Below are 14,039 nucleotides of genomic sequence, written 5' to 3' on the forward strand. Positions count from 1 at the left end.
GGAATGCAAAAGCACGCAGGAAAAAAAAAAAAAAAAAAAAAAAAAAAATCCTTTTTTTATTTAAATCTTATTTTTTTTTTATAAAATTTTGTTTTTTCTTTAATAAAATATTGTTTTTTAATATATTTTTTTTTTTTTTTTTTTGGATTATATTCGGGAAAAAAAAAACATGCAAATTTTATTCCCGCCTTTTTTTTTTTTTATTTAATAGAGAACAAAATTTGTATATGGATGAAATTAATTGTTTTAGTAAAAAGTGGCTATACCTTTGGTTTTATTACATATTTATATTATTATACTACATAAATAATGTATATATAATGCATTATATAATATACATATATATATATATATATACATAGTATATATCAATTATGATATTTTTACATCACAATATTAAAATTTTTTAATACTTTTTTTTTTTTTAATTTAATATTTTGTAAAATTTTTTTTTATATATATATAATTTTTGGATATTAATAAAGGTAATCGGATTTGTGTTCTAAATACATGAAAAAAAAGAAAATTTTGTAAAAGAAAAAATTACTCTTTCATTAATGTTAAAAATAGTAGTTTACTCCATAAATATGTTTTTACGCGTACATAATAATATTTTTTATTACTATTGTTTTATATATATATATATATATATATATATATATTATGTATATGAATAAAATGTATATAAAACAGTGTTATTATTTTTTGAAAAACACCTCATAAAGATATATGTTTATTTGTTTTTTAAATATCTACAATATTTTTTTAGATTAAATTATTATATGCTTTTTTTTTTTTTTTACATTTTCCTTTTTTGAATATATAAATTTTAATAATAATAATAATAAAAATAAAAATAATATACAAATTTCAAAACAGTTATATTTAGAACTTCATTTTATTATTTTATTTTATTATTTTATTTATATTTATTTAATTAATTATTTTTTTTTTTGTATAAATCCAAATTATCACCTTAAGCTTTAAATTATTGCATTTTATCGTATTATAAGTAAAATATATGTATGACACATTTAATTTACGAAGTTAATAATAAGGCGTTGTAAACGTTTCTATTGTAAAGGCATACATATATAGTAATTATATGGTGTTATATATTTCTGTTTAAAGTACATTTAGATAAAATTATTATATATTTCTGTTATGCTCATTTTTGTTGTATATATATTTGTTTAGGTGTACCATTTTGTTAAAATGTTTTATATACTTTAATTAAAATTTTGTTTCACTTAGTATTTTATACCTTCTTAAATATTTGTGTTATAGAATTTTATGTAAAATATATAGAACATAATAATACTTCTGTTATTTTATTGACATTGTTGCAATATATATATGTATTGTGCATGTATATATATATATATATATATATATTTATAGACTTATATTTTAGTAATTTTTTTTTTTTTTATGCATTAATGAAATAGTATTTTACTAATTATTTATATCCAACATTTATTACGTTATTTAAAAAAAAAATAATGAATCATGTCATAATATTTTTGTTGTTGCTTATTAATTATGGTAAATATGTAACTGGTAACGAAAATGAAGGAAAAAGTCCGAATGATAATGTAAGTATTAAAAGCTCTATGAAAAAAAAAATAATAATAAAATAGTAATAGTAACAGTAATAGTAATATTAGTAGTAATATTAGTAGTAACATTAGTAGTAACATTAGTAGTAACATTAGTAGTAATATTAGTAGTAATATTAGTAGTAATAGTAATAATAATATTTATTTTTATTTGTATTATGAGTGTACACTATGTAACATGTGATATTATGTGTACATATTTTAAATATTTTATGTGTGCGTTAACGCAAGAGTAAAAAAAAAAAAATGAATAAAAGATAAAAAAAGAAACAAAAAATAAGCAAGCAAACAAGCAAACTAATATTTATTTTGATGTGTGTGCATGTGAAACGTGTTTTATTTATTAGTTCTAATGTAATAATAAGGAAGAGTTAAAATCGCGTACAATTATGTCGATGCGTGCTTGTATTAATATATATATATATATATATATATGTGCATATGTGTATATGTTTATGTACATATTTTTTCATATGTTATTTCCATTACTTATTGATAAGTGTTTTTTCCAAAGAGCAATAATTTCCTGTTTTTAGCAGTAATATGCGCAATTCTGCACATATAGCTCGTAACGATATGTTTTAATGTGTTTCTAATTTATTTTTAATTTTTTTTTTTTTTTTCTTGATAATTGTACCACACAGAGCGAAAGTGATGATTACGATCTTGACGAAAAATGGAAACTGTATCCATTAGAGACGAATCCATTTATTGATCTGTTACACCCAAATTTTAAAGGGGATTTTATAAGGTGTATAGACGAATACTACATATATGAAACAAAGGAATACAATGAATATAAAATACAAAGATATAATAGTTTGAAAAATAACAAAAAATTTCAAAAGAAACAATTTAATTGTGCTATAAATATATTAGTTCATGGAAGACCTAATTCAAGAAGTGCAGTTGATTATAGAATATGGAGTGCTCCAGCAAATATAATGAAACATGAAGCCATGTTAAAAAAAAAATATAGCAAATATATTTTGTATACACCATTTGTTAGTCTTGCAAACTTTATAGGTACAGAAGGTGTATATACACATGTTAACTTTGCATGTATTCTTGCAAATAGATTATCTTTAACATTTAAAAACATGCTAGAAGATGATACTTGTTATAATTATGATGTTTTTATTCATTCGCATTGTTTTGGTGCAAATATAGTTAGATTAATACTTACATCACATAAAGACATATGGAAAATTTTAGATACATCATTTATTAATTCAACATATGAAAGAGAAGTTTTATCCATTTTAGATGACAATTTTAAGTTATCTTTAAAAGATATTAACATTCTTACGGATAGAAGTCATATACAAATTAGAAAAGATCCATATTTTAAAACATGTAAAAATTATTTATATAAATCGTTTCAAAGAAAAATAACAAATAAAAAGGAAACAGTGCATTTTGATGATATATTTGATGATTATAATGTAAAATATGATGTTTTCAAAGAAGATTTTAACAGTATGTACAACTCTACTAATTATAATGATGGTGATAATACCACTTCAGATGATATTTTGAAAAGTCCTATTGAGAAAAATGATGAAGAAAATGAACAACCGAGTTACAGGAAAGGGAAGGAGAATCAGATAAACAGATTTGTCAAAAGATTACATTTTTATATATTAAATAAAAAATTTAATTTATTAGGTATAACTGCAACAGGTCCTCCGTTAATTGGTTTTGTATCAAATATGGAAGATATTAAAGTAGGTCATCAAAAATTTATGAGGTACAAATTTTTGTTTAGAACTTTACCTTCATCCTTTAGATCTAAAATGTTTAAAACTAGAGATGCACAAGAATTGATACATGTTGTTAATCCACAATTATTGTGCTTATTAGCAGTAAATGAAAAGATAAATTATGATTACACAAATGATGAGGGTTCTTTAATATCCTTTTTTAAATCTGTTAGTTATTATTCTGATTTAGATAATGATGAACTTATAAGCATGCACAGTAGTTTAGGGTTACATTCGTCATTTCATATGAGATCATTAAGTTATTATCTTTTAAATTTTAGAAATGAATATTTTCACCGAACATATAGTATTCCGGTTTATTTATCTGATATAAATGTTTCAAATAATTATCCTTTTTTTGAATATTTAAAAAAATGTGATGTTTGTTCAAATATTAAGCATAAATATATAGAACAGTTTGTATCATATATTAATGAAATAGTAAATTATGAGCAAAAACCACAACCATTCATTCCAAATAGATATGTATATAAGAACCCATTTTTAAAACATTATGTAGTACCATATATGCAAGAAAAAACTATTTACTCATCTCATTCTATATTAGGAACAGGTAGAACAAATTTGCTTTTATATTCTTTTGACATATATAGACATATAGCAATAACCGGATTTAGTAATAATAATGTTGTAACAAATAATATAGAAATTATTTCTGATTCGGACCCATTAGTTTTCTATAACTGGCTAACTTATTCCGGCAATCAAAATTATCTTAACTGCGAAAATTTTATCCAAGATGTTTTTGTTTACTCAGATAATCTAAATATGAATATGATGAAGAATCTTTTTAATGTATTTTTGACAACACATTATGTGAAATTTTTTATTTTTACTAAAACAAACTCAGCAGATATTTATAGAAGTTTATATAGAACTCTTAGAAGTTTTTCTCTTCCACTTTCTAATGTTATTTTAAGAAAACAAAGAAAAAAAGATGTCATTTTTCCTTTACTAAGCACTACTGAACTTGATTATCAAGAAGGTTTAGTATATGAATATTTAGGTGTATTTACGAATTTTTTAAGAAATTATAGTCAGAATAATTCATATTTTAATATTACAGATGATAATTTTCTCATTAGTCAAAGAGCTTTTAAAAAGCTTCAAAAACGTTATATAAAAGGCTTAAAACTTAAACTAAAGGAAATGGATGTGTTTATAAAAGAGAACAAAACATTTAAAGATATTAAAAACAAGATACAACGTATGTATAATATTGAAAATACTAGATGTAGTAACGAAGGAGATTTGGAAAATAATGAAAATGTAGTGGATTTTAGTACTTTTGAATCTTATTTAATTGAAGATAGTAGTGATGATGATAGTGATGATAGTAGTAGTAGTACGAGTAATAATAGTACAGCTACATCTTATGTGAAACATCATGGTATTTATTTACATATAAAAAGATCTATGTTTTTGAAGGAAGCTTTTGAATCTATAAGAGCATATAATGAATCTTATAATTGCGTATATTTCATAGAATTTATAATTAGAAATGCAATGCATGAACATATTGAAGATCACTTAAATAACTTGAGTGAAGTCAATTCTTGTCTGTTTGGTATAAATGAAGAAATTGAACTTTCTTATATATCCAAGTATTGTAATTATGATCAACAAGCATATTTTCATATAAAAAAAAATTATAACTCAAAAGGAATTTTTTCTGTAAGAGGTCTTATCGATTGTTCACATGAGAAGTATAGTCATTTGAAACTTTGTGAAAACTCAATTCTTCTTAAAAAATTTTTTCATAAATCATTAGATACAATTGTATCAGGTTTACATGATAAAGAAAAAAAGAGGATGACAGAGATGAGAGAAGCTATAGAAAAGGGTATGGAAGTATCAGACATATTATCATTAAGTAATGATTCGTTAGCTGCCGTTTTTCATAACAAAAATGAAGATATAGCCAACTTTACAATTAATGCTTGTTTTAAAGTATTAGATACCTCAGACATTGATAATTTTTTTTTTAAGGATGATGATAAAGAAGGTAATACTGAAGATTTAAAAGGAAGAGAAAAATTTAAAGACGCACATAACCATGATATGATTTTCTGTACACAAGTGACATTACCTGTTTTTTTAAATAAGTTAATTATAAAAAGTGTGAATGATGTTTATTTGAGGGCTATTAGAAATATTATGAAAAATGGCTTTTTTAGAGATGTGTATAGTATACGGGGTAATGATGAACCGTACGATTCATTTGTATATTTTTTTGACAATTTTTCATATGTCTATAACATAAAAAAAAGGTATGAAAGCATAAATAAAATAAGAACATTTAATACACCACAAACTATTAAATGGAACTACTTCTATTATTTGTTAAAATATGACTCAAAAATAAATTATAATGATGATGTTTTTTTGAAAGAATTCTTTTATGGAAAAACATTTAACACGGTTAAACCACGTATTGATAATATTATGCACAAATTCATGACTCATTTTACTGTGTTCTTTTATTTGTTCAAAGTAAAATAAATGTGGGCGCATTTATTTGCTCAGAGAGAGAGGATTAAAGAGGAGGGGAAAAAAGAGGACATACAAAGAGTAAAAAAAATCAGAAGAAGAAAAAGAAAAAAAAAAAAAAAGGAAATAGGCGAATATACAAAAATGCAGACAAAGGATACGTATAAAGAAACAGGAAAAAGCAAATAATAGGAAAATAACAAAGGAAATATTAGGAGAAAATAGAAATTTTGATTTAATATCTTTTTGAATTTTTTTTTTTTTTGATTGTTAATTCTTTGTTTATTATTCCAAGGTATTTACTCCATGTTCTCTAAACTACATTCTCTATTAATTTTCGTTATGTAGCATTATTTATTTATATTTGATAATGCCATATTATATACAAAATCCTTAATCTTTATTCCGTATTCTTTAATTACACTTTATTTTAGTGTATATTTTTTAACTTTTAAAATGTGTTCTCTCTTTTTTTTTTTTTTTTAATTTAAAAAAAAAAAAAAAAAAAAAAAAGCTTTTATTTGTCTATAATAATACATTTTTTTTTTTTTTTTTTTTTTTTTTGATGTATTGCGTCTATATATATATATATATATATATATATGTATATATGAAAAGATATGTAGATTTATGTATATAAATAATATGCCAAATAAAGTATGCAGCCTTCATCATTAATTTATATGTAATTATATTATTAAGAATTAATAGTATTATGAGCACTTTATAAATATGTTGTCCATTTTTTTTTAGTTCACCACAATTTTGTTATTCCTATAAACTTTAAGTAGAAAAAATACCGTTTTAAAATTTAACAAATATTTAACCTTGTTTAAAGGAAAAATAAGAAAAGAAAGGAAAAAACAGAAGGAAAAAGAAGAGAGAGGAGGAAGAGGTGGGAAAAAAAATGTGTGCGACAATTTTAATAGCAAAAATTCGATCGATTCGTTTGTGAAAAAAATGCAATGTAATAAAATGCGGGAAAGTAATGACTTAAGAATTTTGTTTATATAAATATGTTTGCATATATATTAAATCCTTATGCACGCGTTCATATACGCACGGTATACTTATTTCACTTGTTTAATTTCATGCATCAAAGGGGGGGTTTCCCAATGCGTATAACATGTATAACGAAGACATATAGCGTTTTCCCCACGCTTTCTTATTACTTTTTTATCGCATCTTTGTATTTTATTTGTCGCTTTTTTAGTGTATTTTTTGTCTGCGTTCCTTTTTCTTAGTCGTAATATCATAATGTTGGAACAGATGCACATCAGATCATCAATATTCTATGAAACCACGCCATCATCATTCTATTGTGTAATAACATGTCCATTCTTCGTTCACATTTATGAGCTTGTTTTTTTTTATTTGCAATAGAACATCCACATTTCTTGAAGTATTATTTGCCTGTGATATGTAAATAGTACCACTTAAATAATTTGTCTTCTCGCTATTCACAGATGAAATTTTGGCAATATTGTAATTAGAACAATATAAATGTAAAAGTACCTGCTTCCAATGTGTTTTTGCACTGAACACACTTGTTGTTAAAATGTTATCGTTTGTATCATTCAAAAGGTAAATACAATGCTCATTGTATTCGTTTAAAACATTTTGCTTAAATGTAGATGTTTCAAAAACACAGTCAAAATAAAAACACAAGCTAGTTACAATCTTATCTTTATATATGGGAATATCAAAATTGGTATTTATATACAAATTTTCTGTTTTATTATACGTATACATATTAATAATTGCATAATTTACTATTTCAGTTGATATTTTATTCTTATCAAGATTTATAATTTTTGCATTTTTCATAAATTCCTCACAAATAGGCTTTAAATCAGACAAGTCTTTATTGTACATGGGTTTATCCCATACTAAAAGATTTTCATTTAAATATTCTAAGTCATTATATCCTGCTACATAGAGGTATATTTTATTTGGAAATATATATCCATCTTCTTTTAAATAGATATCTCTAGCATATAAAATAGTATTTATCATACATTCATAAAATAAAAAATAACCCATCCATTCGGATATAATAATATCAAATTTTAAAATTTTCAGTTGTGCAATATTATGAATTTTTTGAAAATGTTCTATGTCATCCTTTTTGCTTACATAATATATCTTTTCCTTTTCATCTATATATATATCATTATCTTCTAATTTACCTTGAAATAAATAAATATTCTTTGCCTCATTTTTTTCTACTATCTTTTTTGCTTTGCTTAATATTTTTTCCGCATTATCAATTCCTACAACAACCTTAGCATAGTCAGAACAGAATAAAGAAATTATAGAGGATCCACACCCTATATCTAACACTATTTTATTTTCAAATAATTGTTTATTCTTATTTATAAATTCATAATAGCAATTCGTTCTACTCCTATCTAAAATCATAGTTCTGTGTATTTCGGTGTAGTTATAACTGTCGAAATAAGTTTTGTCCAAATCTGTTAACGCGCCTCTTTTGTTGATTTTAGAGTTAATTTGTTTTTTTATCTCTTTCTTAGTTTCACTGCACGTGGAGTGACCTCCCCTCTTCCGTCTTACCTCTTCTTCACGAGATGCATCAGATGAGTCTGATATATCTGCTGTAACTTCTGCTTCCTGTGTTTCTTTTATTTCTGCTTCTTGATTCACTTCTTTGCTATCTTGGATGCTGGTATGCGACACTTTTTTTCCATTTCCTTTTTTTTTGCCTATATCAATTTTTGCAATTTCACTCATCAAATATTTAATAACTTGTTCCATGCTATATATTTTTTTGTGTAAATTGTTTAGCTGCTCATGTTCCTTTTCGAACGTATTCACAAATTTTTCTATTAACATCTCGTCCAAATTTTTCATCATTGTTCCCGTATTAATGGGTCTATTGTTTTTATTGTTTTTGCTCTGAGCTACAATTGTATCTATTAAAGAGTTTAAATTAATATTACTCAATTTTAGAAAAATATCTTTTTGAATATTTTGAATTTTATTCACACTTCTTTTATTTGTTATGACAGCAAAATTTTTATTCGTTATTATGTCCTCTTGATGACCACTGTATGAAGCGGCATCCAAAAGTAGGGTGTTATCTTTCCTATTATTTATTTTATCTTCTGAATGAGTTGATAAGTCCCTTATAGTACTAGTAGAATTGCTATTTTCTAAATATGTTCCTAATGATTTAATCTCTTCTTTATTATCTTCCTTTGCCCATTCTATATTTTGATTAACAACAGTATGGTCATCCCTTAACGATTCAGAACTATCTGAATAAAAAGATGAAATAGAAATTTCCTCTTCAATAAAAGGGGATATGTCACTATCAGAAGAATTTTCTACAAGATCGTTGAGTTTTACTTTTAATTCCTCTTCCAAAAGAAAGCCATTTCTATTATTCTCGTCATATATACTAAGATCATTGTTCTCCTGGTTTCCATTACTTAAGCTATATGATGGCAAATTATACAGTGCGAAATCTTCTATATTAACATCCCACAGCAATTTGTCGTTATTTATAATTGGTTTTAAAAAAATATTTACATATTTTTCCTTATCTACAATTGAGGAAAAAATATCATATTTTAAAAATAGGTCATGATATTGTTTTACATCCAAATTATTTAATTGGCATAACCTTAAGAAGTTAATAAATATAATATTTCTATATCCTTCTTTATAATACAATATGTTAATATTTTTATTAAACATATGTATTACAACATTTTTAGTTCTTCTACTTTTGTAATTATCACATAAACTATAAGCGCTTGTATCATTTTCAAAGTTTTCTTTAGCTTTAATTATTATTTCATCACCAGCTCCCTCAATAATCTTTTCAATTGTTTTATATGTTTCTTTTAGCTCCTCGTTCTGTGCCTCCATTTTTTCATTTTCCTGCGCGACGCTGGGCTGTATATGGGTGTGACAATATGTGCCTATGCCGGTATGTGCCTATGCCGGTATGTGCCTATGCCGGTATGTGCTTATGCCAGTATGTGCCTATGCCAGTATGTACCTTTGCCAGTATGTACGTTTACCAAAACATAGATTTTTCTCCTCAAGGGTTCGTATGTGAAAATTTTCTTATGCAAAATTAAAACATATACATATATATTTATATATCAAGTATTTTATCACCGCTAATGAGTTGCTAAACAGAAACGCTCCAACTACAACTATAAAAACTACAGCTGAAAAAGCTCTTTTCAGAATATCACATAGACCTTCCAGTGCTTAATTCTATTCTACAATAACACTTTATATTATTTTTTTATTTTTTTACCATTAATATTTATAAATTCTTTAATATGTCATAATGTCAAAGAATAATAAAGATATTTTTATAGAGAAAAAACTGTAAAGTCACAGCGCTACATGAATAAATAAATATATGTAAATATATATGATAATAGGATACTTTTTCAAGAAAAGTACTTTATTCGAGTAAGTATGCTATCAGGAATAAAAAACTTTAATTAAATAAAAATTGAAATTTTAAAGGAGGAAAAAGCCTTTTTATTTATTTATTTATATATATATGCATACATATTTTTTTCTACCATGCTTCAATTATTTAAAAGCCAACCTCATTTATATAATACATATTAGCGCATAATAGATACATATGGAATACTTGAGGTAACCTGTTGTATTCTTAAATTTGTTGTATTTTTTTTTTCTTTTTTCCACCATTTGGTTAAATAAAAATTCATAAACTATTATATTCTATTATATTTTATTTCATTTTATTTTATTAATTTTTTTAATTTTTTTTTTATTTTTTAAAATATTTCAATTATCATTTTTTAAAAACAATAAAATAATAAAAATAAAAAAAAATAAAATAAATAAAATAAAGGCTAAATTTTAATAAAGATGGATATGTATAAAACAATAGAAAATTTTCATAAATGCATACACAATTATTGCTTTCATTAAAAGTAAACATAAAAGAAAAACGTAAGTGTACATATATACGCAAGTATACATGTATACATATAAACGTCCATATATATGTCCATGGCAGTTATTTTGGAATGGAGCACACAAATAACACAGGTGCAAAAAGCGATGGTATTCTATATCAAACATTATGTATATGTATATATACACATATATGTACACCCGTATGACAAAAAAGGCTTAAGTACACAAAATTAGAACTTTAAGCACCTGTAAACGCAGGAAATTGATTTATTTTTCCTTTTTCCCTTCTTTGTTTTCCTGTTTTTTTTTTTTTTTTTTTTTCCTCTTTTCTACCCATTTTAAAAAGATCCATCAAAGCCAACAAAACCGGTTAATAAAAATATAGGAAAATATTTCTTCTTCTCAATTTTGGAACACCAGTTCCAAGCAGATGTTAATCTGCCATCTATGCAACTTCCAGCTTCATTAAAATTATCACCACCACTCCCATCAAAACCGTGACGAAAGAAATCGCATGTTATCATCATTCTTTTAAAATAAAGAAAAAAATGAAAAAATATGAAAAAATGTGAAAAAATGATAAATTAATATGTGTTGTTGCATATATCAGTGTAACATGAACACTGTAATGTAATGTATTAGTGTTATTTTTCGGTGAATATAAATAGCACATTTCTATATCTATTTTTACATATTTGTTTATTTGTATAATTGTCTATTTGTATAATTGTCTATTTGTATAATTGTTTGTTCCTTATATGTTTGTTTTTTCTTATACTTCTTTTTTTTATCTATTTGTGTTTTTATCTATATTTTTATCTCTCTGAATGCTTATTTTTTCCCTACTTTAAGTTATGGGCTCCATTAAATTCACTCATAATATAATTTTTCATTGAGGGCGTAGAATTATATAGCTCATCAATTTTTTGTAAGCACAACACAATAGGTGTGAGTATTCTTGGAACCTTAAGAATTTAAGAAGAAAAAAATAAGTGTTTACACAGAATATATCATTATTTTTTGTCTTTTTAATTTTTTTATGTACATGGGGCATTTTTACATGTACATATATAGTCATGTCGTATGTGGAAGGACAGAAGTGGCGGAGTAGAGTATCGCTCTTTTACTTTTTTATTCTCTCAATTTTTCTTTTTCATTTGTCTATTTTTGTTTCTCTCATTGTCTATTATTGTTTCTCATTTGTCTATTTTTATTTTTCATTTTTCTATTTTTATTTCTCATTTGTTTATTTTTGTTTCTCATTTGGTTCGTGCCACATGCCACTTTGCACTTCTTTCCGTTTTCTCTTTAACTTACCTGCGTGTACTTATCGATGAACATGAAAGTGTTGGGGATGTTGGTATCCCCCATGTGAATCATACTGGAGCCTACCCATCCACCTAATTTTTTCTGAACATTGTGCAGAATTTGTTTCATAACACTTAAAACTTTATGACCACTCTGCATTCTATTTAATCCTTGCCCTGTATCCATTAACCTGTAAGGATTTTTAAAATCAAGCATATCACTTTCTGCACGCGTCCATAAAAAAAACATATGTTCTCCTATTTCCTTCCATAAATATAATGTTTGTAAAACATACATATATTGCCTGTTATGTGAATGCGTTAATCTACTTCCTTGTTTTCCTGACTCTATAGATAAGGAATAAGGAGAATTCTTTTCATGAGGATCATAATAATTTTTTAAATATTCAATCATAATTTCACATGGTTCACAGAACATTTTGATATGTGTGTTGTAATCACATAAACTGTATAAACATCTTTCTATTTCTTCTGATGACAAATATTGCGGTTCTTCTAAACTATTTGTATCATCTGTTTCTGAATTCTGCTTATTAAATATGGGTATATTTATTCTAAATAAATTTTTTTTATTATTATTTTTATTATTATTGGAATATTTTCTTGATAAGTATTTTATGGCTTCTTCCTTTTGTTTAATCTGTTTCTGTATTTCACTTCTGCTTCCTTTTTCATCTATTTCCATTGTAGCTATTTTAATTAAATTATCATTCAATACATCGAATCCGTTTTTTTTATCTTTTAACAAATCATACACAGTTTTTATCGGTGCCACACAATTAAATGATAACAAATCATAAATATCTTCTCTTCTTGTATCCATTAAAAAATACATTAATTTTCCATAACTACTTCTCATTCTGTCAGGATTTAGTATTTTATATCTTCTTCCTATTTCAAAAACAAAACTAAAAAAGTTACTATTTCTTAAAAAATCTCTATCACGAATTAATTTCTGTCCATTTTCATAGTTGTTAGCTATAACTAATCCTGATAATATAGAACATAATGTTTTTATTTCTTTTATTATTTTCTTACTCTTGTTACCACTATGATATATATCTATCTTGTCTGTGTATTCACTTACTTCTAATGTACTTTCAAGTAATCGTAAATATAATCGTTCTTCATAGGTCAGCCTTAAAGGAATAAACTTACACAGTTTAATATAATTATTTTCTTCCTGTTCCTCTTCTTTTCCTTCCTCTTCATCTCCTTTGTATATTTCATCTAATTTTATAGTTTCATATTGCTCATTTTCGTACTGAACATATGTAATATGGGGAAAAAAAGTAGTAATAAATATTTTACTCCATATTAGCTAAGGTGATGTACATCCATAAGTATATGCGAGAATTTACAATGTAAACTTGCAACTGTTTTGATAAAATGTACATCCCAGTATATTTAAAAAAATATAATGCATAATATTAAATAGGTTTCCTAATGCAAATCACTATGTTTATACATTTAGACGAAGAAAATGCAAATGTGTAAACATAAATACTTACACACAAAAACACACACACATATATATATATATATATATATACACTTAAGTGATATCTTATTTGTATTCATTCAACATTTTAATGATTTTTTTTTTTTTTTTTTTTTTTGGGTCTAACATTTTTGAGAATATCAAGAGTGTCTTGTTTTATTTCTTCATCTATAATTTTGCTAAGTTTATCTTCATTATTAAGTTTATCAATTAATAATATCAATTCTTCTTTATTCAAAAATTTTAATATTTCGAAATTTTTTTTTGAAATATTTTCAAATTCCTTAACATCATTTTCAATAAAGGAGTCCTCCTCTTCATTTGCCTCTACGGCTTCTTTTTCGTCTAAAATTTTCTTCAGCTTGTCATTTTCATTCAT

The 14,039-nt window shown here is 24.5% G+C and overlaps 3 protein-coding genes across 3 annotated transcripts; 1 reads left to right on the forward strand and 2 right to left on the reverse strand.

Annotated features, from left to right (window-relative positions):
• Positions 1-1,587: 1,587 nt before the first annotated feature.
• Positions 1,588-6,907, forward strand: MKS88_005509 (uncharacterized protein; the record flags this gene model as incomplete). The annotated part of the gene is made up of 5 exons (XM_067218778.1): positions 1,588-1,595; positions 1,641-1,792; positions 2,120-2,157; positions 2,264-5,834; positions 6,732-6,907. 5 exons carry the CDS (start codon positions 1,588-1,590, stop codon positions 6,905-6,907), a joined length of 3,945 nt encoding a protein of 1,314 aa, XP_067070719.1.
• Positions 6,908-7,204: 297 nt separating this feature from the next.
• Positions 7,205-9,787, reverse strand: MKS88_005510 (histone-arginine methyltransferase CARM1; the record flags this gene model as incomplete). Its single annotated transcript, XM_067218779.1, has 1 exon — positions 7,205-9,787. The coding sequence occupies one exon, from the start codon at positions 9,785-9,787 to the stop codon at positions 7,205-7,207; it is 2,583 nt and encodes an 860-aa protein (XP_067070720.1).
• A 1,382-nt stretch (positions 9,788-11,169) lies between these two features.
• Positions 11,170-14,039, reverse strand: MKS88_005511 (uncharacterized protein; the record flags this gene model as incomplete). Its single annotated transcript, XM_067218780.1, has 4 exons — positions 11,170-11,359; positions 11,678-11,796; positions 12,149-13,423; positions 13,788-14,039. The coding sequence occupies 4 exons, from the start codon at positions 14,037-14,039 to the stop codon at positions 11,170-11,172; spliced, it is 1,836 nt and encodes a 611-aa protein (XP_067070721.1).

This window comes from Plasmodium brasilianum, chromosome 14 (assembly GCF_023973825.1).
Source record: "Plasmodium brasilianum strain Bolivian I chromosome 14, whole genome shotgun sequence".
Lineage (NCBI taxonomy): Eukaryota > Apicomplexa > Aconoidasida > Haemosporida > Plasmodiidae > Plasmodium > Plasmodium brasilianum.